Raw genomic sequence first — 25,209 nt, 5'->3', positions numbered from 1 at the left:
AAATTGTATTCGTTATTAGGGAGTTTTCGTGTATTGCACTCACGTGCAGCTTGTAAAGTAAGACATGACAAGGCGTGTTAAAGGAACTTGGAGCTCTTAAAATACACATCCCCTGGGCCGGATGAGATCGTCCCAATAGTACCCAAAGAAATGAAAGAAGTTATTTACAAACCGCTAAACAGTCTCTTGAGTCGGGTTGTACCGACAGACTGGAGAATTGCAAATGTAATACCGATCCACAAAAAGGGAGACAAAACCGAACCAGGTAACTACAGACCAATAAGCCTGACTTCTATTATATGGAAACTTATGGAAACTATAATAAGATCCAAAATAAAAAATTACCTATATGGTAACAGTATCCTGGGAGACAGTCAGCAAGGTTTTAGGAAAGGGAGATTGTGTCTAACTAACCTGCTTGATTTTGTTTTGAAGATGCAACATTGACAATAGATAATTGCAAAGCATATGACATGTTTTATTTAGATTTCCAGAAAGCTTTTGACGAAGTCCTGCATAAAAGATTAATTCTCAAACTGATTGCGGTAGGGATTCAAGGAAATGCATGCACATTGATTTAGAGAGTGGTTAACATGTAGAAAACAGAAAGTACTGATTAGAGGAGAAACCTCAAAATGGAGCGAGGTAACCAGTGGTGTACCACATGGATCAGTTTTAGGTCCTCTGCTATTCCTAATCTACATTAATGATTTAGATTCTGGTATAGTAAGCAAACTTGTTAAATTTGCAGACGACACAAAAATAGGAGGAGTGGCAAACACTGTTGCAGCAGGAAAGGTCATTCAAAATGATCTAGACAGCATTCAGAACTGGGCAGACACATGGCAAATAACATTTAATAGAGAAAAGTGTAAAGTATTTCATGCAGGCAATAAAAATGTGCATTATAAATATCATATGGGAGATACTGAAATTGAAGAAGGGAACTATGAAAAAGACCAAGGAGTTTATGTTGACTAAGAAATGTCTTCATCTAGACAATGTGAGGGGAAGCTATAAAAAAGGCCAACAAGATGCTCGGATATATTGTGAGAAGTGTTGAATTTAAATCAAGGGAACTAATGTTAAAACTTTACTTCCCTCGTTACAAAAAGGATATTGCTGCTCTAGAAAGAGTGCAAAGAAGAGCAACCAGAATTATCCCGGGTTTAAAAGTCATGTCATATGCAGACAGGCTAAAAGAATTGAATCTATTTAGTCTTGAACAAAGAAGACTACGCGGCGATCTGATTCAAACATTCAAAATCCTAAAAGGTATAGACAATGTCAACCCAGGGGACTTTTTTGACCTGAAAAAAGAAACAAGGACAATGGGTCACAAATGGAGATTAGATAAAGGGGCATTCAGAATAGAAAATAGGAGGCACTTTTTTACACAGATAATTGTGAGGATCTGGAACCAACTCCCCAGTAATGTTGTTGAAGGATAGGAGGAGTGGCAAACACAGTTGCAGCAGCAAAGGTCATTCAAAATGATCTAGACAGCATTTAGAACTGGGCAGGCACATAGTAAATTACATTTAATACAGAAAAGTGTAAGGTACTACATGCAAGCAATAAAAATGTCCAATATAAATACCATACAGGAGATACTAAAATTGAAGAAGTAATCTATGAAAAAGACCTAGGAGTTCATGTTGACTCGGAAATTTCTTCATGCATTACTACAGCTGACCTGGAGAAGCTAATAGAAAAATACTTTATTGTCATGGTCACTAACACTCAGGCTGTCATGTGGTTTATGTCAGCTCTGTTTACGGAGCGATTGAGACCAGCACGGAGGCTAACATAACAAAACTGAGGACTCTTGATAGCGGAATTACGCACTGGAGCATTATAAACATCATAGCAGACTGTTAGATTGTCAAGACAAACTGTTTTTAAGTCAATTACCATTTATTTGTTTAATCAAATCAATAAAAACCACAGCTACCTAATCATTTTTGTTTTACTTCGATTTCTAACCCCCCCAGCGGAGGTTTTGCTTCTTGTAATTCTATGCACTTGTACACTGTCATGCCTCAGGAAAGCTCAAATGTGAAGAAAAGAATGTCACTCATTTTTAAAAACAATGTGTATATTTATTGCAAGTTTTATATGTTGTGTATTGATAATTTTATTAATTGAACTGTGCTTTGGCAAAAATTAATTCTGCCGTGCATTGTACTATTTTGCATAGTAAAAAATCCTCAACTGCCAATCAGCGTGCAGCATCCAAGCATTCCGTTTTATAAATATAGATTCTAGCTGGAGATTCGTAGCTCTGACTGTGCTGGTACCTCATGGGTGTATTGTAACTTCACAGATTATTAATTCACATAAATCAATTTCTGCTGAAATTATCAATTTAAAAATAAAACGGTCTGTTTTTTTTCCCTCTTGGTAAATTTGTGTTAATGAAAAGTAAACTAGAACCGTTCTTTAAAACTCCAATTTTAAAATAACTTTGCTCACAGAAACAGGCCCACCCATCGCATTGAAACAAAGAAAGTTAAGTCTACGGTTATTCTTAGTATTATAGTGATTTTTTTATGTGCTTATTTTTCAGTCACCAATACTGTTATTGTGTGGTCCGCTGAGGTAAAAAAATAAAAAAATAATTCCACAAATGAAAAAGTTTGAGAACCACTGGTTTAGAGCCTTGCTAGCAATGGAAATAATGATAAAAAGGACTACAGTCCCAGGGAGACAGTGATAAACATCACAAAACAATTGCTGTTTTTTCAAATGTACTGTTCTGTCACCACCCCTTAAACTACATACAATTAAGCTAGTTTATGCATCCTGAAGGATTTTGTTTCAGCCTATTACCATACTAGAATGAAACCTCTTAATTTTAATTTGGTCTTTGTTTACAACTCTTTTGCAGTCATTCTGCAGTTCTTCAGTTCACAGAAAGAATACATGATTTAAAAAAAAAACAAGAAAAACAATCAAATTCTGCAACAGCCACTACTGGAGAATATTCTAGTTGTTTTCACAGTGCTGTGTTTCAAGAATGCATATTTCTGAAACTTGACTCTGGGTGCCTTTAGCTTTGATTAGAACAGACGCCACAGACACTTCTTAGTCATGTCCTGATTTGTGGAGTGAAGGGACTGAACAGCCCGGGACTACAGTATTAGTATTATTATTATTATTATTTACTCACCAGTCCACATTGAATAGCACTAACACTCTTTTTTTTTTTTTGCTATGAAACAAAAGTACCCGTAGTCATTTGACCTGTCTCGCCATAATGAGCTTTATTGATCTAAGGAAGGGGGTCTTGGTAAACCACGAGGAAGGGGACAGTACAGTAACCAGATTATAGGGATTTAGTTACCAAGTTCATAGTGTGGTGAAGAGTACAAAAAAGCAGGCTTAATAGAGGTGTCATTATAAGCATGAACTGCAAGTTTTCTGAGATTGTACAGTGGTTATTGAACTGTTTTTTCCCCCTGCTTGCCTGCCTATTGTTTTTGGCATGGAGCTGTATTGTGATCATCAACTTGCATTCCACTCCTGGGTCTCCAGGAGTAAGGAAATACTGTGACAAATTCATTTGTAATGCAAATGGGACTGGCATGTATTGTGTAATATTTAAAAGCTGAATCTCACCTGTTACAAGCTGTTTTCAGTCAGGATAGGAAAGACCTTTGAAGGACTTTGATAGAGAGCTGATAGTAAACGATTTTGTATCCCAGACTGCACAGTATACTGGTGTTTATAAAGGAAAAGTCTTAGATGACACTGGGCCATTCTGGAGTGGTTAACTTTTATACTATGTGGCCTGCAGTATAGAAGTAACAAATGTAGGAGCCTTGCAATAAAAGCTCTGTCTTTATGAATCAATGACTATCAGGTGATACTTGGAGTCAGAAATATATCTGGATCTTGTATGAGTTGTCACCATGTTACAGTAATAATACAGACCGCTCACTTAAGACTGTGTCTTTACAATCTGTAGTCCTATGATTCCATTACAAGTGGCTATTCACTGGCACATTTGTTTTTAGCCTCTGGCCATATCAATCATGCATATGTTTTTCATATTTTCTTATTACTGCATGTTTACAAACCATTCAATCTGATCTCACATATCACTTAAATTATACCACCAGAGATGCTTTGTTTTTCCACTTCTAGTTTCAGATTTATTTTTCAGTGGATAATTATTGCAAGGGAAAATACAGATTTTTGCTGGACATAATTACAAGATTTGACATTTGTGAGGTTCAGCTGAACAGATGTTGCATTGAGGGAACACTAACACATTTTAGCAGGATTACAGTCAAAATTCACTTTTTCATTTCTTTGTTAGCTTCAGTACTCTGTTCACTGGTAATAGTTGCCTGTACATTTCATTTATAAACCAGAAGGAACCATTAGTTTAAGTCATTTTGGTTCCGTCTGTTAACATAAAATATCCTGTGGGACTTTGGTTTACACACTAGGGTATTCTATGGTTCTAGCATGCTAGGCTGGAAGTCATGTGTGCTGATGCAAAATGTGTTGCATGTCAGTGGTTCCTCAGTTAATGTGACGCACTTTAAGATTTGTCTCTTTGTGAATGTAAGTGATGTTCTAATTGGAAAGGGACTCCAATAGATGTGGAACGACATTAAGGAGAAGTGTGTTCGAGTCTCTTAAGGTACAGAGCTATAGAAGTAAAGGAAATACAATGAAAAGTTCAGATGTGCGTGGATAAGATGTGCAGCAAAAAATGGTGAAGCTAACAGAGTAACAAAGCTGGATACGTAAGGGCAGTGTGCAACCAAGATAACCCAAGGTAGGGGGGATGTTTCTGTTGGTGTGAAACAAACCAGTGGAAATTCTCAGTTTTGCTTCAAAGTTTTTTACACTTGGCACTAAACAATTATTTTATAACAATTCAATATCGGGAAATATTAACTGTACAGTATTTGGCTGGTTCAATGTATACTGTGACCAGCTGCACAGTATGCTGTAGGTTAAGAATTGAAATGTTGTAAGATTGAGTTTAAAGGTAGAATTATTAGGGTAATTTTTTTCCATAACAATTTTTTCTCTTACCCACATATGATTTAATTTACATGTCACTCTTGAAGACCAATTGAAGAACCCCCCCCCCCCCCCCCCCCACTCCCGGGCGGCGCTCGGCCAATTGTGTGCCGCTCCCCTCCATGGTTGGCAGTGGAATAGCCTGGACTTGAAATGGCGACGTCCAGGCTATAGGGCGCTCGGGAGCCCCGATAACTGATCTGTCTTTTAAAAGATTTGTTGCATTGTGATAATCTCCTCTAAAATGCCCTATATCCCCTGGGAGTGAAACTATAAACAATAACTCTGCACATTTAAGAGAGTAATTACTTCACTGTTTGGAGCTGTGGCTCACAGGGCTGCCAGATGGACTGGACAATAAACACATGACTCGCTGGTCAGCCAGTAGTGCCAAGGTTAGTTTAGCAATAAACCCAGAAAAAAGTACCTTGGTGCATGCAGGGCTAGTTTTAGATTCAGTTGTTATTAGCTCCTACTGTCCATCACACCTACTGTACATTGTCATACCCCTTATTTTGAAAAAGAAAGTTATTTTCTATCCTGATACGAGTTATATGGTTAATGTAATTTAATTTAGTTTGATGTTAGACACACTGTCCTTCAGAAGTATTTGAAGTATCTGAATGAAATGCACAAAATTAAATCAGTCAAGTGGTACTGGAAAAATGTATAGTATGCCTCGGATTATTATTATTATTATTATTATTATTATTATTATTATTATTATTATTATTTGTTTATCTAGCAGACGCCTTTATCCAAGGCGACTTACAGAGACTAGGGTGTGTGAACTATGCATCAACTGCAGAGTCACTTACAACTACGTCTCACCCGAAAGACAGAGCACAAGGAGGTTAAGTGACTTGCTCAGGGTCACACAATGAGTCATTAAGATTTTTACTCTAATAACTAGAGCAGCTCCCCTGAACTGATTTTCTGTTCTATTGTTGCCCACCAGCATCCTCTTGTCACAGTTGCCTAATTTAAATAATCTGCAGCAATGTACACAGGTTACTGCTGTCTGCATATCTACAGTAGAATATTTTGCAGTCTCCAGTGTCGTCTGAGTTGTAGAGTACAAAACAAGAGGGCACATCTGCAAAAACCTTCTGCCGTTGTCTTGACTGTTTTGCTGTGTTAGTGTGCATGAGATATTAATCTGATAAAGTGTGTTTGTATAGTCATCTTGCTACCACAGTATGATTACTGTACCTGATTATAGATAGTCTCTGGAGTATTTCACCAGGAGTCCTGGACAGGTGAAAAAATTCCTGCTCTTGATGCATATTACCAATGACAGCGTTAGTGGAGGCTACCATCATCCATTCCATACCTTAGCTGACCCAGATGAGGCTGCTCACTTTGTTGCCTTTTTTTTTTTTTTTACTTCCCTATTTTTCAATTATGATATTTTTGTATTTAACCAGGAGATAAGCACATATACTGTACTCTTCAACAGCGCCCCCTATGTGTTCCATGTCTTGACTGTCTGCCCTGTGGGTTACTAACATTCCTGCTATACCATTTATAGCAGGCTGGGATTGGTGTAATAGAACCTATTCACAAAGCCTTAATTTAATGGTTATTTCAATCTTTCATTACAGGATGTCACTGCAGTCGTTGTTGTTTCAATCTAAGAAGCTATGTGACCAAGAGAGTTCTGTGTTTATACTGTAAAAGATGAGATTGTTTTTGTATCTGGGATACAAAAAAGTATAAGACTTCACATGCTTTTAAAGGATTTATTGTTTATGAATAACATAGTATGATAATGATGAAGCTGTTAGGGCTGGTTCATACTTCTGTTGCAGATGAATGCGATATGTCAGGCACAGACTGCTGTAAAAGCTGTGCAGCTTCACTCCGACCATGTTGACATTTTTCAACATTATCCGACCCTGTGCGATTTCAGGGTGCAGACGCATGAGAAAAGGCTGTACGATTTTCGCAAGAGTGGATGATGTAATTTGGAGTCTGAAGGTTGGTTTATACTTCTCTCACAGACAAAAGCCGTATGTCAGCTGCATAGACTTCTACGGGTGTGCCAGAAGGACTGAAGCACCCCCGAGTTCTCAGACTTTTTTTTACTTTCAGCCAGTCTGCTTTTACTGCCGGTGTCGACTTGTGAATAGGGTTGCCAACAGGCTCCACAATCCCGCGACACTTTGAGATGGGATTTTAAAATTGCCCATCTCATGAATGAAGTGAATGTGTAAATTGGCTCATATATATTTTTATGAGCAGCAAACATGTAAAACTGATCGGAGGCAGTATTGAGAACAGCTGTTCTGCACATAAAAATATATATGAGCCAATTTACACATTCACTTCATTCATGAGCAATGTTACTGATTTGATGGGGAAAGTAATTGCATACAGAAAATAAACAGTGACGTTAACTTATTAGTGACTCAAATATATCAAAAGAATAACAATAATACAAATAAAAATACATTGTATTCATTATTATTGTTATTATACAAGTGGTTGCTGCACATGGTAGCCTATGTAAGCACCAATATTCATTTTAGCAAAGGTTCATTTATGCTTTAATTTCATTCAGTTTAGAGACGAGTTTAAAATCCTGTTCTGTTGTTCATGTTCATGTTTATTGGGTTCCTCATAAACTTGCTCTATCGCGCTTCACTGGCTTGCGACCTTGCAACAAATGTTGGATTTTTTCATCATCCGACCCTGTGCGTTTTGCGGTCGCAGACACACAAGAAAAGGCTGTATGACTTTTCAAAAAAGACGCAGCTTGCGGCAGTGCGGATGACCGTCGGAGACCACTGACTGAGACCAAAAATTGGGTCGCAGTCGGAACTATAAACCAGCCTTTAGTGTTATAGACTGTTGTTGGCATAATTAACAGAAGTCTAGATCAGAAAACAAATTCTTTACATAGCTCTTTGTGAATACGGCCCAATGACTCAACTGACTTTTAAACCTGTAAACGTAACAGTTCTAGGGGTACAGGTATCCTATGGCACAATTTGGCATGCAAAAATTGCCTGTATTTGTATTAGGTGTTCATCAGTGACTTAAAGTACCAGAATTGCCTGTAGATGAGGCAAAAACTTACTACAAGAGAACTGGTTCTCTTGTCCTTGTACTCAATATGTGCTTTAGATATTCTAGACTAGAAAGGCTTTTCTTGTTTCATACTATACATATGCAACTTGACTAACTGTGTAAAAATAACCTTTGTAAGGACATCCCATAAGAACCCACAAATATACCCTTGGGCTGTGCCTACTTTGGAAATGCTTTCATTTACTCACTAGCAGACAGGGCAGTATTTTGGAAAATGGCGTGTGGTTTTAAGTAAGAATCGAGTTACATTTGTATCATACTCCCGTGAAATTGTGTAGATTTTCAAGAAACATAACACATCATAGTGTTGCCTACTTGATTTTATACAGAAAAAAACAAACGCATGAGAAATACTTATTTTGCACCAAAATGCTACTTTCAGTTACCTAGTACTTAACATTAAAATTACTGGATTTATTTCCATACAAACGTAAGGAAATATGATGAGTGATACTGTAATCCTGGCCTGTAGACATCAGTGCGCTGAGAATATCCTTATCTATTCACGTGATGGAACTGACACGTGTAATAGCCTTTCATCTTCTAACTTCACAGGTAATCCAAAAACAATGACCTGGTGCCAAACATACACTGAGAAATCCAAAAATAACAGCTCCTGTATCTAGTACTAAAAAATAAGAAACCAAAAACCAACCAAAACAATGAAAACTGATGCAACAGAAAAAAAAAAAAAATGGAAAGTCTAAAATTAAGCAAATTCACATGTTTAAATCAGTTGGCTCTACTAGCACCATATTCACCATAACAGTTTTTTTCTGAATAGCTGCTCAGTTGAAAGACTGCACTGGAATTATCCATGTTTGGATTCTATTTGGATACAAGCTTCACTAGTGTTTATATTGTGGCTAGTGTAGGAGTGGGGGTTAAGCAATGTACAGAATTTTTATCAACTTAATCATTTTTTTTTTATTTTTTTTTTTTTAGAAACTGCAGGATTCTCATAAAAAATTGAATACAAGAGTACAAATTAGCAAACTGATGCCTTGCTGATTTGTATGAATACACCCTTGAATTTACAATAGATAACCGATATAGGAAATGTTTAGTCATGAGAAGAGCTGCAGAGCATTTGAGAAACGCTGTTCTACAGCACTTTAAAACCTTCAGTCACAGAGAGATAGTTATGCATCAGGCTAGATCCATTATGGATTGCTGACTTGTTATCTTTGCAGAAGCATGAATATTAGATAGCTAGGACTGCTATTCATATCTTAAGAACATCCGTGCATCCCGATTTACACTAGCATTTTACAGCATTTAACACTCAGTAATACCGTTGAAAAGAGAACTTAATTGTACTGAAGTTCAGTTATGTATCCATTCTCTGTCCCCCAGAATGATTGACGAGGGTGGAAAAAGAGGCAAGACCATGGCGGAGAAGAGGCAGCTTTTCATGGAGATGAGTAAGTACTGGCAGGGAGCTGATTTACTGCAAGACTAATCCGTGTGTGACAGAACAATGCAATAAAATGGCTTTCAGAAGGGTTCCTGAGCTGTTTCTAAAGTCTCGAAACATTCTGGCCACACACAACGCACAAAGCAATGTGATATTCCTTTATACAGATTTTAAGAAAGGTTTGGACAGCATTTCCATTAACTGGTATACCTATCACAGATGGTTTTAAACACTAGTTGACGGGTAGAGACAGCCGCAAACAGTCTGGGATGGGCAGCTAGAAGCATTGACTGTCACGAACGAGAGCGAATCAGTGTGCCTCTAGTGCCCTCTAGACTACGCCCTTTTAAAGCCACAGCCAATCTAGTGAGTGATTTGACAGTTCCTGTCAAATCACTAATTCAAGTCACTGATTCTGATTGACTGTGCTTTGTGTGTTTGTTGAAAGCATAAATCAAGTGCAGTTTATCTTTGTATGGTGTTTATGTGTTCTCTTGTCTAGATCTGTCAGTCTGGTCTTATGCAAGTGTGCACACCCTCCTATCATTTCAGTACAAAATGCTTTAAATTATGCTGATGTTACACCTGTAGTTTTCAATTATGCTAAGAACTATTGCGCAAAATATTTGAATTAGAAATTAGGAAGAGAAATGTGAATGGTGAAAAAATATTTCAACAACTAAAAACAACTGTATATCACTTTCTGCTTTATTAAAAAAAATAAGGCTGCCAAGTGAAAGGATTTTTTTTGCTTTTTCACAAAGGCCTATTTATTTGTGTATCGCTGAGTGAACAGCTGTCAGAATGACATTTTGTGTTGTGACAAGGAAAACATTTAGTGACCCGTCACTGTTACGGGCAGCAGTTTTTCCAAGTGGAAACGCTGTTGCAGTGTATGAAACCTCTAAGTACAAAGTATACAGTGCCTTGCATAAGTATTCACCCCCCTTGGACTTTTCCACATTTTGTAGTGTTACAACCTGGAATTAAAATGGATTTAATTAGGATTTTTTGTCACTGATCTACACAAAATAGTCCATAATGTTGAAGTGAGGAAAAAAAAATCTACATATTTTTCAAAATTATTTACAAATAAAAAACTGAAAAGTCTTGATTGCATAAGTATTCACCCCCTTTGCTGTGACACCCCTAAATATGCTCTGGTGCAACCAGTTGCCTTCAGAAGTCACATAATTAGTTGAATGGAGTCCACCTGTGTGCAATTAAAGTGTCACATGATCTCAGATTAAATACACCTGTTTCTGGAAGGCCCCAGAGTTTGTTAGAGAGCATATCTAAACAAACAGCATCATGAAGACCAAGGAGCTATCAAAACAAGTCCGGGATAAAGTTCTGGAGAAGCACCAATCAGGGTTGGGTTATAAAAAAATATCCCCAACTTTGAACATCCCACGGAGCACCGGTAAATCCATTATTAAAAAATGGAAAGAATATGGCACAACCGCGACTCTGCCTAGAGAAGACCATCCCCCAAAACTCAGTGACCAGGTAAGGAGGGCATAGTCAGAGAAGCAACCAAGAGGCCAATGGTAAGGAGCTGGAGAGATCCACAGCTGAGATGGGAGAAACCATCCATGGGACAACTATAACCCAGACGCTCCGCAATGCTGGGCTTTATGGAAGAGTGGCGAGAAGAAAGCCATTGCTGAAAAAACACAGAGACACTGCAAACATGTGGAAAAAGGTTCTCTGGTCTGATGATACCAAAATTGAACTTTTTTGCCAGCGCAAACGCTATGTGTGGCGCAAAGCCAACACTGCTCATCACCCTGAGAACACCATCCCCACGGTGAAGCATGGTGGTGGCAGCATCATGTTATGGGGATGCTTTTCATCGGCAGGGACTGGGAAACTGGTCAGGATTGAGGGCAAGATGGATGGAGCCAAATACAGGGAAATTCTAGAGGAAAACCTGTTTCAGTCTGCAAGAGGTTCACCTTCCAGCAGGACAATGACCCTAAATACACAGCCAAAGCTACACTGGAGTGGTTTAAAAACAAGAACCTGAATGTCTTAGAATGGCTCAGTCAAAGCCCAGACCTCAATCCGATTGAGAATCTGTGGCAAGACTTGAAAATTGCTCTTCACCAACGGTCCCCATCCAACTTGACAGAGCTTGAGCAATTTTGCCAAGAAGAATGGGCAAAAATTGCAGGATCCAGATGTGCAAAGCTGGTAGAGACTTACCCAAAAAGACTCGCAGCTGTAATTGCTGCCAAAGGTGCTTCTACCAAGTATTGACTCAGGGGGGGAATACTTATGCAATCAACAAATGTCTTTTTTTTGTTTAATTAACTTTTGTGTCACAATAAAAAATATTTTGCACCTTCAAAGTGTTAAGTATGTTGTGTAAATCAAATGGTAAAAATTCCAATTAAATCCATTTAAATTCCAGGTTGTAACACTATAAAATGTGGAAAAGTCCAAGGGGGGTGAATACTTATGCAAGGCACTGTATAATAAGCAGTTTGTTGTTAGAAATCTTTCCACTGTAACAATAACTCGGACTCCATTTTTTTAAAAACTTGTATGCTTGCACAAAAGCCCCTGGGTACCCTTTCATTGTATTTAAATTCTTTAGCAGAAGTCACGTGTGGGCACTACATTTGCTGCTCTGTGCACCATCACGCAAGGATCACAACAAATAAAAAGTGGCAGCAAAACCTCACAAAGAGAATAACATTCTTAAGAAGCAAAAACACTTGGGATTTCATGGAAGTCATATTAAATAAACAAAGGAAAATAATTGAAACATGAATTGCTTAATAGGATATGCAGTTATCCTCAAAGTGAATTGGCATCAGAAGCCAGCTCATAGAGTATAGTGTATGTACTCTATATGGACAGTTGTACAGGCTGATTCCTTTATGGGAGTCTGATGTTTTCAATATATAGATATAATCAACCGCATTAACTCCTGAATGGATCTCTTTCAAACTCTACAGTAGTTAGAAATCAGACAACAAATAATGCAGGGCATGAAATAACGGACGGCACCAGTGGCAATTGCCACCGTGCCTCTCAAATGTAAAAAAATCTTACGACAAAAGGTGCCTGTAAGCCCGCCCGACATTGCTGCCGGTGTCCCTCAGCACCTGCACATCTGATCTACTACCCATTAACAAACTTGCTCAGCGTCAGCTGGCCCGTTCTGTCACAATTCAATTGAATTCTGTCTAATCTCGTCATGCGAGAAAATCACTCATTATCATAATGTATTATTGTTGCCATTCTTTTTACTCTGCACCTCCCAGCACTAAGCCACAAGAAAGATGTACTATATCACTGGTTAATGACGAGGCAAACAGAGAGAGGGACGCTGTTAGACTGAGCCCAATATGAACGCGCTTCCAAGAATTTTCAATCACACGTGTTCACCGGCAGTGTCAATGTGATTTTTCCGTCTGTGAGCACCATGCCAACTCAAAACGTTTAAAAAGACAGAAGAGCTGTCTAAAGCGGCAGCGAAGTGTTCTATGATTTTCCTAATGTTCAGGTAAGAAATAGGTGCACAACAGTTCATCCCCAACAATAATAATAATATCAGTGTGAACTTATAGTTGTCAAGTACTGCAGAAAGGGAGATTAGATAGAACGAAATTGAATTGTGACAGAATGGGTAAAAATTATAATACTTTAAAATCCAACGGTGCAATATACATTCTAACGCCTTTCATGTCTTCAGAGTATATTCATTGCTAATTTGATATAGGTATTTCAATGGCAGTTGCTGTTTTGTAATTTGGTGTTATTCCCCCTGTGACAGGATGGCTGAGTGGTGACATCAGGCCAGAATGGAGGAAGAAAAACAAACTCAAAAATACTGCGGTGCAAAAAGACGTGCGCCGTTTATTTAAATAACAAAAACAAATAAAACATTTAAACAAAAACACTTGCTCACAGAGCGAAACAAAAGATCAACAAAAACAAATCACGAACACAAAAACTTACTGCGGTCTGGCTGGACAATCGCCTTTACTGTTCCTATAGGGTTTTTAAGTTTCGTTTTGATTTTTTTTTTTTCTCTTGCTCGCTCTCGTTCACTCCTGTCGAACACCCACCTAGAGCATGGAGGCTTATTTACAGGTGACCATCTCCAGATTAGCAACAATTAAACAATTCATTAACTCGGGTGATGGTCACCTTCTGCACAAGGTTTTTAATGTGGATGGGGCTTCCCGTCAAAGCTGCTAAACAATACAAAATAATAACAAAACCTGGCTCTGCCGTCATATTTATAAATAAATAATAACAATAATGATAAGAATAATAATACCACAAAACAAATACATAATAATAAATTGCACAGGGGTGGAGGGGTACCCCGTTCTATAAATAAATAAATACATGTACAGGGCTCCTCGTCCAGTTACACCCCCCAAAACACCAACACTAAAAATTAATACACAATAGGTAGGTCATTCATTAGTTTTGCTCAAATTCTTACACCAAAAAACAATACAATAAAATCACTTGATTTTTTTTTTTTAAATCATTGATTTAAATAATGTTTTCATTTACTACCTATTTGATATAGTTTCTCAAGGAAAAGTATGTTTTAAAAACCTTTTATTAACACAAGCCTCTTAAACTCTTAGTGTCTATAAACCAAAACTCTTGGGGCTGTATTCTGATCACAGCGCAAATGCGAGTGCAAGCGTGAAAGGCACTTGCCCCCCATTCTGTGGCGCATAAATGGAGTGAAGACAAAAAAAAATACTGCACTGAAATGGCATTCTGAAGACATGTCTTGCCCCGTTATAGAGCGCCTGCCCCATCATTAACATATTCACAGAAGCGATTCTGATGATAATGGGGTCTGTGTTAAGACCCGCTGAAACCAGGTTTATTTAGTGGTGCAATCAGGATCTTTATCAATTGAACACACTATAAAAAGCAAAGTAGTCCTAAGTAACAACTGCGTGTGTTTGGACTGACACAGAAAGAGGAAATCAAAGAAAGAAAAGTAAAAGAAAAGAATGACTGGGATGAGTGAGGGGGATTTTTCTCTGGCGTACTCCATCGCTAAATTCTTGTAGTTCACATATTGTATTTCACATTTAGAGGATGCCACAATGATAATTAATTTGCTTTATTTATGTATTCATTTAAGATCGAGTAATTTAGTTTGGTATGTAACTATTCACAAACCACCATTTCCAACATCCTTAAATGTATAGTTTGGAGGTACTGTAGAATTACAACTACGGTACTACAATAAAAAAAAATCCATAATTAAAAAAATAAATAAATAAATAAAAATAGAAAAAACAATTTAAATATACTAAATCCTATTTTTTTATTATTATTATTTTTAATCCAAATAATCGGCAACCCTGGAATGTGTATGATTGATTAAAAACAGCATACCTTTTTTTTTTTTTCCCCTGAATCGAGTGTCCAGCAATGCACTATAACAAAACTGTAAATCCTTTGCAGCTGTACATTTCAAGAACTGTGAAACTATATAAAGTCTCTCAAATGTAAACATCTAACATTGTGTACATCCAACATTGTGTACATCGTTGTGATGCAGAGCACTCTCCATTATCTGACGAAGTTTCTATTTCAAGTGTTTTTTTTTTGTTTTTTTTTCAAAGCTGCGTTGTTTGTGCAGGTTTTGTAACAGCGGTTAGCCAACTACAGTTGCACTGACACTGCAGACGAACAACCCATTTGACCACTATCGTTATCAAACTCCAGGCATGGATAAATCTTCAGCCAGTTTGCCTGATGTGTGACCGAGTTTAGTAAAAATAGTGACCGAGGTGTGTGACCGAGTTTAGTAAAAATACCCTGAATATTTATTTTTTGCCAAATTACCCTTTTGTATTTTTTCATTGACAGTTGTTTTTAAATTATTTTTTTTTTATACCATTTTATTTTTACAATGGAAGTGGCCTTATTTTTTTATTTTTGTAACAATTAGTGTGTGTTTGTTTGAATTAAAATGTCATCAACATAATAGGCTCTCCTGTATTTCCTTGTTGTTTTATGAATGAGTATGAAATCATTTTGCCTTTTTGCCCCCTAGACTGTCTTGGTGCCCCTGAATCTTCATGCCCAACGAAGGCATCATTGCCTTGCCCTTCATGACCTTAACTTCATGACCTGATAATACAGTACATTTTATATCAAATTGTGTTAACTTGTTATCTATACACTCAGAGGTCTACCAAAAATAAACATCTGTGCTATGTAGTGTGCAAATGGACAATCCCTCCCAAAACTGCAGTTGTGGAACAAATATGCAGTACTAGATGGCACCATCACTACCATCATGTTTTAATAGGTTAAAAACTGGCTTTTTTTAGTATAAAATAATTTTCCCACATATATTATAGAATCATATCTGTTTGAAAAATAGCTTTAATTGGATGAACTTCAAATGGATTGGTTACAACCATATGTAAATTTTAATCAGGTATGAAGTTAGAATATTTTGAATAAATTGACGTTCATTGGAAGTGAATATAATTTCATAAACAAGCAAGCAGAAATCTTGCGTCTGGGGGAAGGGAGTTGGTATCTGTGTTTTGGTCTGTGAAGGCGAATGCCCAGCCAGCCTGATATTGGGGCTTTGTTTACTGTTTATTTTGGCCCTTGTGCCTGATCCTTTGTTCCTGTTTTTGTGTTAATTAGTTTAATAAGTGTGCGCTTTAGTTTTATGTTTACTGCAGCTTCTTTGCCTCTGAATCTCTTTCTTGCCGCGACCCTGCTGCAGTGCTATAAAAACTTACTTGAGACAGCAGAGTGAAAATTATATATATATTTTTTTATTTCCATACCCTTGCCAGAACACACTACTACATTTTCACCCTAACAACCAATCAATCAATCAATTAATCAGTCAATCTTTATTTTATAGGATGTGAAAATTCTAGAACATAACAAAACATTTTTTTGTAAGATCATTAAATATATAAATAAAAGCGGAAAATATAAAACTTACGTCAACCAAAGACCTTTGAAATAGAAAACACAAATATAAAGTTTTTGTTGGGCCATGAAAAAAAAAAAAGTGATCTGGAAATGTGGATCTGTGAAAGAGTGCAGCTGCAACACCAGTCAAAGCCACTCTCTTCAGAGTGAACACCCTATCGACCAAGCTGTGTAAGTAAACAGAGACTTCTGAAGTCTGGAATGTGCACAAAAAAAGTTTGGTGTAGTTTCATGACAGAATGCCGTAGTTCCATAGCTATGACAGGACGCATCCCTCTAAATCAAGCATGGCTCATGACAGCTAACCAAAGACCACTAGGGGAATCGAACCTAGTTGATGGAGGCTGCAAAGGGGTTAAACAAAGTGTGTGTGGAGCTGGGGAATGGTTACAAATCCAGGCTTGAAGAAAGACTTATTTTTATTGTCAATTTTTACATTGATTTCAGTAATGCTACTGTTCAGTCATCTTATGTGAGCTCTCCTAGATGGCCAAAACAGGGGTGATGGAAGTGTTGTTGTTGTTGTGTTTTTTTTTGTTTTTGTTTTTTTTGGTTTAAAATAACTTCTCTTAGTTTTTTTTGTTGTTTTTTTATAATGAATTGAAAGAGCAAATACTTGTAGTAATCTATACTGAATTTATTAGTATTTTCTCTTCCTTTCCTGTGTCAGGGGCTCAAAATTTTGATGTCATCAGGCTTTCAACATATCGGACGGCATGCAAACTAAGATTTATTCAAAAGAGATGTAACCGTAAGTAGTTTTTAAAATTTCAATGTTTGCATCTGGTTTTGCTTAAAGTTGCAATAATTTAGAATTGTATCTGCTTTTTTCCACCTCACAGTTCATCTTGTCGATGTTTGGAACATGATAGAAGCCTTTCGAGATAATGGCCTCAACACACTGGACCACAACACGGAAATCAACGTGTCTCGACTGGAAACCATTATCTCTTCCATTTACTACCAGCTTAACAAACGACTTCCGACCACACATCAGATCAACGTGGATCAATCTATCAGTCTTCTCCTTAACTTCATGATAGCTGCTTATGACAGGTGAATCATTAAGTTGGGGAATATGAAATACAGTCTGCTAATTTGAAAGTCTTTCTTCAGGCAGTACATGTTTTTCTTGTTCCCTAGAGTAGGCAGTTGCAGGTTTTTGGCAAAAGGGAATGTTTTCAGTGAATACGTACAGGACCAGGACAATTAAGATTGAGGAATTATTGATGGCAATTGCCTGCAGATGGTCATTAAGTATACGTTTTATAAGTGTTCTGAGAAGTGTCTAATATGATTTGAGGTTACAGAACACTGTGTAAATCATTCAATCTTAGAGTAGTTTTAGTTGTTGTCCAGATGTGAGTAGTGCAGTAATGATAGAATGTCCACAAAGAGGGTGTATTTACAATAACAGTCCTGTTTTATTAAAGAACTATCCCCTCTGCCAGCAATGGTATTGGGGATCAAACGGTGGGCTTGCATTCCCAAACAAAAATGTTCCCGAAATAATAACTAACAATCACAGTCCAAGGTGTACGTACGGATTGAGGTGGTGTGTCAGTGCAGATGCTCCAGGTAGTAGTGCTGGTTCCGTGGCTTCAGCTCCCGATTCAGTGTCAGTCTGCCAACACAAAAACAATGACAAACAGCAGCGCTCCGGCTTGTCAGCGTGTCAGTGTAAAGGGGCTGTACTCGCATAGCTAAACTCCCCGTGATAAGTACGGCGCCACGCTCCATCCAATTGCCACGCGCAACCCAACTGATCACAATAGAGCTGTTCAGCAGTCTCGCAGCTACGCCCTTTCACCAAGATGGCTGACTTCCGGTTCCGTCCTACCATTGAGTCGGCCCATCCCTGCGAAGGCGTACCACCAACCTTACTTAGTGCCCTTCCAGGCTGCGAGGTAGAATTGCAATTCAGATTCATTCTTTCCCGTTCACATATCCCACCCCTCAGAGTGGAGTTAAAGGAGCACCTAACTCCAGATTGTCCCCCCTCCTGAGAATAATAAAATCAGCATTTTGGTGCTCTTTGCCCGCACGATGCTTCACTCGGAAGTCAAAGGGTGCAGCTCCAGATACCACGAGTTATCCTGGCTTTCGTGTCCCTCTTCGTATTTAACCACTTGAGGGGCATGGTCTGTAACGAGGAGGAATGAGCATCCCAATAGGTAATATCGATGAGTGTATGTAGCCCATTTAATGGCCAAACGCTCTTGCTCAATGACGGAGTAATTTCTCTCCCTGGGAGCAATTTTTTCTCATATATAAAATGGGATGTTGTGCTCCGTCTACTACTTGGGACAGGACAGCCCCCAGACCAATGTCAGAGGCGTTAGTCTGAAGGATGAACTCCTTGCTGAAATCTGGTGTAATTCGGGCAGGGGCTTGACACAATTTTCTCCTATCGTATCAAAGGCCCCCTGACACTCACCTTCTTGGTATGATCGACCAGGTGGTTAACTATGGTGGAATACTCTGGGATAAAGCGATGGTAATAACCTGCTAACCCTAGTAGTGATCTCACCTGAGACTTTTGCCGGGATTGCCGCATCCACGAAAGCCTGGACCTTAGAGGCTACCGGCTTTACCCGACTGTTACCCAAGAGCACACTTACCCAGATTAGTTGTTAGCCTCGCTTCCCTCAGGGACTGTAGGGCGGCCAAAAGTCTAGCAAGTTGCTCTTTCCAGGTAGAGCTAAAAACCACCACATCATCATCAATAGACGGCTGTATATGTCCACTCGGGGCATGGGGTATGCGTCGAACTTGGAGATTGCAAAATCCACTCAAATGAGTGGTGCCATCCTTCTTATGGACCATCACTATAGGACTGCACCTCTCACTCCAGGAAGACTGAATGACTCCCAGATCGAGCATTGGCCCCACCTCCTTGCCGGACTGCATCCTGCCGACTTTCTAGGATCCAGTACGGTCTCTCCCTGATCCTGACACCTGCTGGAGTGACAACAGCATGTTCGATAATATTAGTCATACCGGGTACATCAGAAAAAAACATCACCAAAACCTTTCACCAACTCTTTCAGCTCCTGTTTCTGACCAGGAAGTAACTGTTCCCCCATCGGAATGTTAATTATCATAGGTGGATTGATACAAGGGTCAAAATCCTCTTCCGGGTCATCAGTAGCTATAAACAGGGCCTCCCTTTCTTTCCAGGGTTTTAACAAATTGATATGATAAATTTGGAGTTCTGGTGATCGGGTTGTCTAATCTCATAATTTACCTTATCAATTGCCCGAGTCACCTCATAAGGTCCCTGCCACTTGGCAAATAATTTAGATTCCGATGTGGGAAGTAGCAACAGTACTTTGTCTGCTGGTCGAAAGGTCTGAATTCTTGCCTTTTTGGTGTACTGTTGCACCTGGCGATTCTGAGACAGTTTTAAATTGTTTTGTGCCAAACGACCAACCAATTCCAGAAAGTCTCTCAAAAGTAGTACATGTTTCACTACATTCACTACATGGTTTGGTCTTCCCACCCATCTCTTACCAGTTCGAGGATACCTCGGGTTGTCTCCTGTACACAACTCAAAGGAAGAAAACCCTGTTGAGCTCTGCGGCACCTCTCTCACTGCAGAAAGGAGGTAGGGAAGAAGTTTAGCCCACTTTTTCCGCTCTTGATTGACACACCGCCTCAGCATTTGTTTTAAAGTCTGATTGAACTGCTCCACTAGTCCGTCCATTTGTGGATGATAAACTGAGGTCCTAATAGAACAGATTTTTTACAAGTTATACACTTGATTTAGACAATTTGACATAAAGTTAGTTCCTTGATCAGTCAGAATCTCTTTGAGGATCACTACTCTAGGTACTATCTGCACTAACTCTTTTTGGCGACTGCTGATGCACAAGTGGATCTCAATAGCACTGCCTCTGGATATCTCGTTGCATAGTCCACCACTACTAAAATGTGCATATATCCAGTCAGAGGGGCTTACTGGCACTATGTCCATCGCTCTCCTTTCAAAAGGAGTTCAAATAAAGGGCAATGGGACCAGCAGGGCTGGGCGAACCCACCATATTTTTCCTCACGTCCTCATAAATTCCCATCCAAAACAAAACTGGCCAATATTCGATCCAAAGTCTTTCCATAACCCAAGTGTCCAGAAAAGGGAATATCGTGCGCCAACCGCATGACCTTGGGCTGGAACGACTGGAACCAATGAGTTACAGGCTGCCCTGTGCCCGGGGCTAGGAATACTCCTATACAGTATATGCCTGGTTACAATGAAATGAGGTAATGTGAGCGGTCGGCTGTCTTCAGCTTCCTTTCCCTCAATAGGCTGAACCTGCCCCCGAAAGATGTTCACCAGAGCAGGATCATTATTCTGCTCCCACTCTAGGTCAACATTCCGGTCACAGAACTTTGGTATATTGAGTGGGGCTACAGTAAGTAGTAACCCTTCCCTGTCAGTGACATTGGATTCCAATCCCCTTCCCCTGGCATTTAGTAGACATCGAGGATTCCCCTACCAAACCCCAACCTTGTCTCATTGATATTCCCTCCCATTTTTCAGGCCTTCGCTCTCTTTTGTTTTTTAGGGTGGAACCGAGAGTGGAACAAATCGGTTTGCAGCGGGAAAGTTCAGCCAACAAAATCTGCTGTCACAATGGTCATGGTAGACTGGCACTACTTTCTCATCATTACTTGTTTTAAAGTATGGCTAGTCTCGACCCAGAATTACTGAATACGGTAACTTTTCCGCCACAGTCACGGTTACGCGGCCTGTCCGACTTCTAACAGTCAAATACAATTTTGTGGTGGGATATGTCTTGGTTTCCCCAGGAAATAGCCACAGGTCCCTGTGCCTCCCAAGACACTCCCACCAAAGGAGCAGTCCTAATGAAAGTCTGCTGGCATTTTGAGTCCACTAAATGCATGGGTACTCTCTTCACCGACCCTTATATCAATAATGCAAGGTCCCTCCCAACCATTTCTCAGAGACTTCCCTGCCTCCGGTGTCGGGAATCGGGAGTTCACGTCACACTCCATGGCTGCAGGGCAGTTCCTGGTGACATGGCCAGCCTCACAGGAGCGGTAGCAGATCGTGACGAAGGGCACCAACAGAGCCTGCATGTCCTGCATGTCCCTGTTCATACCCGGCTGGGGGCCGACCTCTGTCTACATTTTTGTGGAGGGAGGTCATCCATTGGGGTTCGAGGGTGTGCAGGTCTGGGGGTGATGGGTGCCCTTTGGGGAGGGGTCTTTAAAACTGGAGAAGGGGCCCTGGGTTGGGAGGATGGAGAGGTAGATGGGACCAAAGGCAGGGTGTATGTCTTGTTCCATCGTGGTGGGGTTATGGCGGCTGACCCAGGCTTGCATCTCTGCTCCTACCACGTGGTTGAACTGTTCAATGGCCACTAGTTCAACCACCTCATTTTCGTTTGGTGGGACAGAGCCACAAGAGTCAATTGGTCCAGGACAAAATGCTTACCTAGACAGAACCATTTCTGTTGGTCAAAAATGTCCCGCTAAAGTACGCCCCAAAATAATTTAAATAATTGATGTTCAGAAGGAGGATAAATATTTATGAAAGAATGCAGAAAGTTCACTTGTGGCACCACTGTCGGCAAATTTATAAGTGTAGTTGCTATGGTCTATTATTTGTATTAATAGGCAGCTAGTCAAATTTTACATACGATGTTAAACAAGGCATGAACCACAAATAGTTAAGTATTAGTAAGTAGTAATTTGGTTTCTTTCCAAATGGTGTGCACAGTGATGAAATCCGTTTAGCTGTAATGGCTGAAATTCAATCTTTGCTAGCAGTAGATTTCCTTTTTTTTGTGAACTGGGATTCAACATAATGAAATCACTACCGAGGTTGGAATCCCTCTGCCAGTCAGTGTACACAGTTTAAAAAAATATATATATCATTCCTTGTGTTCCTGGAAGATCAATGCTGTGTAGCAAGAAGCATAACTGCAGCTGTACTATATTCTGTAGTTTTAAGCTTGCCTAAATCATAAAAACTTTAATAATAAAAAAAAAAACTCACTTTTTATTAGCATGAAGACATTGAAAAAGACTTGTATTAGAATAACAACTTTATCACTGGTTTGTTGTCAGACTTCCAAACACACAAATTAAGTCTGTAAAAACTTATACAATGACCTTGATTTAAATATCTTCGATGTTTCTTTTGTTCAGACAATATAGGCTTCTGCATTTATGAGCCTTAAAATGAACATTCCTAACCTACGATATGAATCATGTTGTACTTTTATCTCCATCCCAAATGTCATTATCTGTCTGCAGTGACAGATGCTGTCTGCTCCAATGGTTTAAATTGAAGAGAGACAAAGAACAATGGTAAAATAAATTCTTCAGAATTAAACAGACATTTGGAAACATTTAACCCTGTGTGTGTGTGTGTGAGGCAGTGTGGTCCAGTGGTTAAAGTCCACCTCTGCCACTGACTGACTCACTGTGTGACCATGAGCAAGTCACTTAACCTCCTTGTGCTCCATCCTGCAGATGAGATGTTAAATCAATATCCTATTGTAAGTGACTCTGCGTATAATGCACAGTTCACAGCCTACCTCTGTAAAGCACTATGTGATGGTGGTCCACTGTGAAAGGTGCTATATAAAAATAAAGATATTATTATTATTATTATTATTATTATTATTATTATATAGCAATGCAATTGGTCGAGCAAGGTTCCAGCTGTCTGTATATAGGATGGATATGGGCAGTTGGAGCCTTGTCACATATTCTAAATCACTGCGCTGCCTCACGGAATTTAAAGTTCCAGTAGTCATCTTGTTTACAGTTACAGATGTACAGTAACTATTTAAACTGAGTGACCAATTACCAGCAAACAAATCCCAAAAGTAGTAAGTACACATGCCTATTTGGATGAAGAATTTTTAAATGAACTAGAAGATAGCAAAACAGAAAAAAATACCCCCCAAAAATAAAATCATTATTATTATTATAATTATTTTTCACTCCCGTTATGCTGAAACAGCAGGGTCTTGCACTCACAGAAAAAAAAAAAAGAATTCAGTGCCGTCTCAACTCTGCCTTGTGGTGTATCTTTTCTATGGCAATTTAAAACACATCAAAAATAAATATGTAATTTACTTTTGCATGTTTCAGGTAAATCAATTTATTCTGCTTAACTTTGAACTAAGTGTGTAGTTCAATGTTATAAGTGGGACTACTTTTGTGGTCCCTTTTATTGGTGTAAGGATATTTAATTAAAAAAAAAAACACACACACACCAAACATTTTTTGCCCTAAATATTACTTGTGTTTTTTTTTGTTGTTTTTTTTTCTTCAAATCCACTATTTGACCTGGATTATAAATGCAATAAGGCCCTTCAGGGTGACTGCATACGTCAGATGTACAGACTTCTTGGGGTTGGAGGCACTCGACTTCAGAGTTCCTTTTTCAAATGTTCTCCTATCTATCTATTTATCTATCTGTCTATCTGAGATAGGGTTGGAGCCAAGACACATAATTAGATCTTGAGATGAAGTCCTAAACTAGATTAAGACATGTTTCTTTTGTGAGTCTCTTATGAATAAAATGTAGTTTTATATACAGTATTTAGCAAAAGTCTAGAAAAGTGCCATGAATATAAAACTACTGCACAAGGAAGTAATGCGTTTTATAATAATGAATACACTATGTTTATTGACTGACATTTGCTATAATGAATTGTTATTACAAATACAGTAGATGAAATATTGAAAATCTTATACACAAGTACGGAATATAAAATACATTTATCTGGGCTGTCAACATAAAACTGAACTCTGAAGTCAATTAGAAATGTCTGTTAAAAAAAATTAATCTGCTTACATCATTACTTACTCATGTAAATAGATCTTATCACATGACCGCAAATGGGTTTATAATGGTGTGTGTATTCTTGTGTATTCTTGTATGTGTGTTTTTTTTTTGTTTTGTTTTGTTTTTTGTTTTTTTGTGCATCATTCTCCAAAGAGGAGTCTTGGATTATTAATATTGTAGGCTGAAAACTACAAAAAGAATCTTCCATTAAATTCCTAAAAAAATGACATCATTTACAAAACCCAAAGGTGTCTTGCATGGCTGAGACAATGATAGAGTGATCTCATTATGGATCAAAAGACTTGAATGTGGTTTATTGATTTTGGTGGTAATTGAAAAAAAGCCAAATAAAAAGCACTTTCCTCTGCAGTTCGTCTATTGTAAGATGCAATGTTCACAGGTTAAGAAAAACAAACCCCTTGTGTTCCTGGAAGATCAAGGCTGTGTGGCAAGAAACATTAATGCATCTCTACTGTGTTCTGTAGAAAGTGTGAAAGACTTGTGTTTAAACATGCCTCAAACTTAAAACATGCCTCAGAGGTTCCTTCTGTTTTCCAAGTTTTACAGACTTAATTTTCATTTTGACTAGGGTGATGCCAGTTTATCCTGACAGGACACTCAAAATGTGTTTCCTGTGCAGCATTTATTAGGTTCCACCTGAGCCTGCTGCACATTTGACTCTGGGGTCATATGAGGTTGTAATACTCTTTGCAAAGGAAGTTAATTTATATACTAGTATCAGGTTAATAAACGTCAACTTTTTGTTATATCCATAATATGTTATCATGTTGTTTTTAAATGGCTATACATCATTCTGCCTTGAATTGATTTTTTAAAAATACTTTTGACTGCTTTCTGTGTTTCA

The 25,209-nt window shown here is 38.6% G+C and overlaps 1 protein-coding gene across 8 annotated transcripts in view; it reads left to right on the top strand.

Moving 5' to 3' along the window:
• Positions 1 to 25,209, top strand: part of LOC117402845 (dystrobrevin beta) — a 143,943-nt gene that overhangs the window by 22,017 nt on the left and 96,717 nt on the right. For all 8 annotated transcript variants that reach the window (XM_059023715.1, XM_059023717.1, XM_059023714.1 and 5 more), the window contains 3 exons: positions 9,493 to 9,560; positions 17,187 to 17,267; positions 17,359 to 17,572. In XM_059023715.1, the coding sequence (XP_058879698.1) occupies positions 9,494 to 9,560; positions 17,187 to 17,267; positions 17,359 to 17,572 (362 nt within the window). In that variant the 5' untranslated portion in view covers position 9,493. The remainder of the gene's footprint in view (positions 1 to 9,492; positions 9,561 to 17,186; positions 17,268 to 17,358; positions 17,573 to 25,209) is intronic.

Source organism: Acipenser ruthenus, chromosome 5, assembly GCF_902713425.1.
Source record: "Acipenser ruthenus chromosome 5, fAciRut3.2 maternal haplotype, whole genome shotgun sequence".
In the NCBI taxonomy this organism is placed as follows: Eukaryota; Metazoa; Chordata; class Actinopteri; order Acipenseriformes; family Acipenseridae; genus Acipenser; species Acipenser ruthenus.
This window is presented reverse-complemented; position numbering and strand designations above follow the sequence as displayed.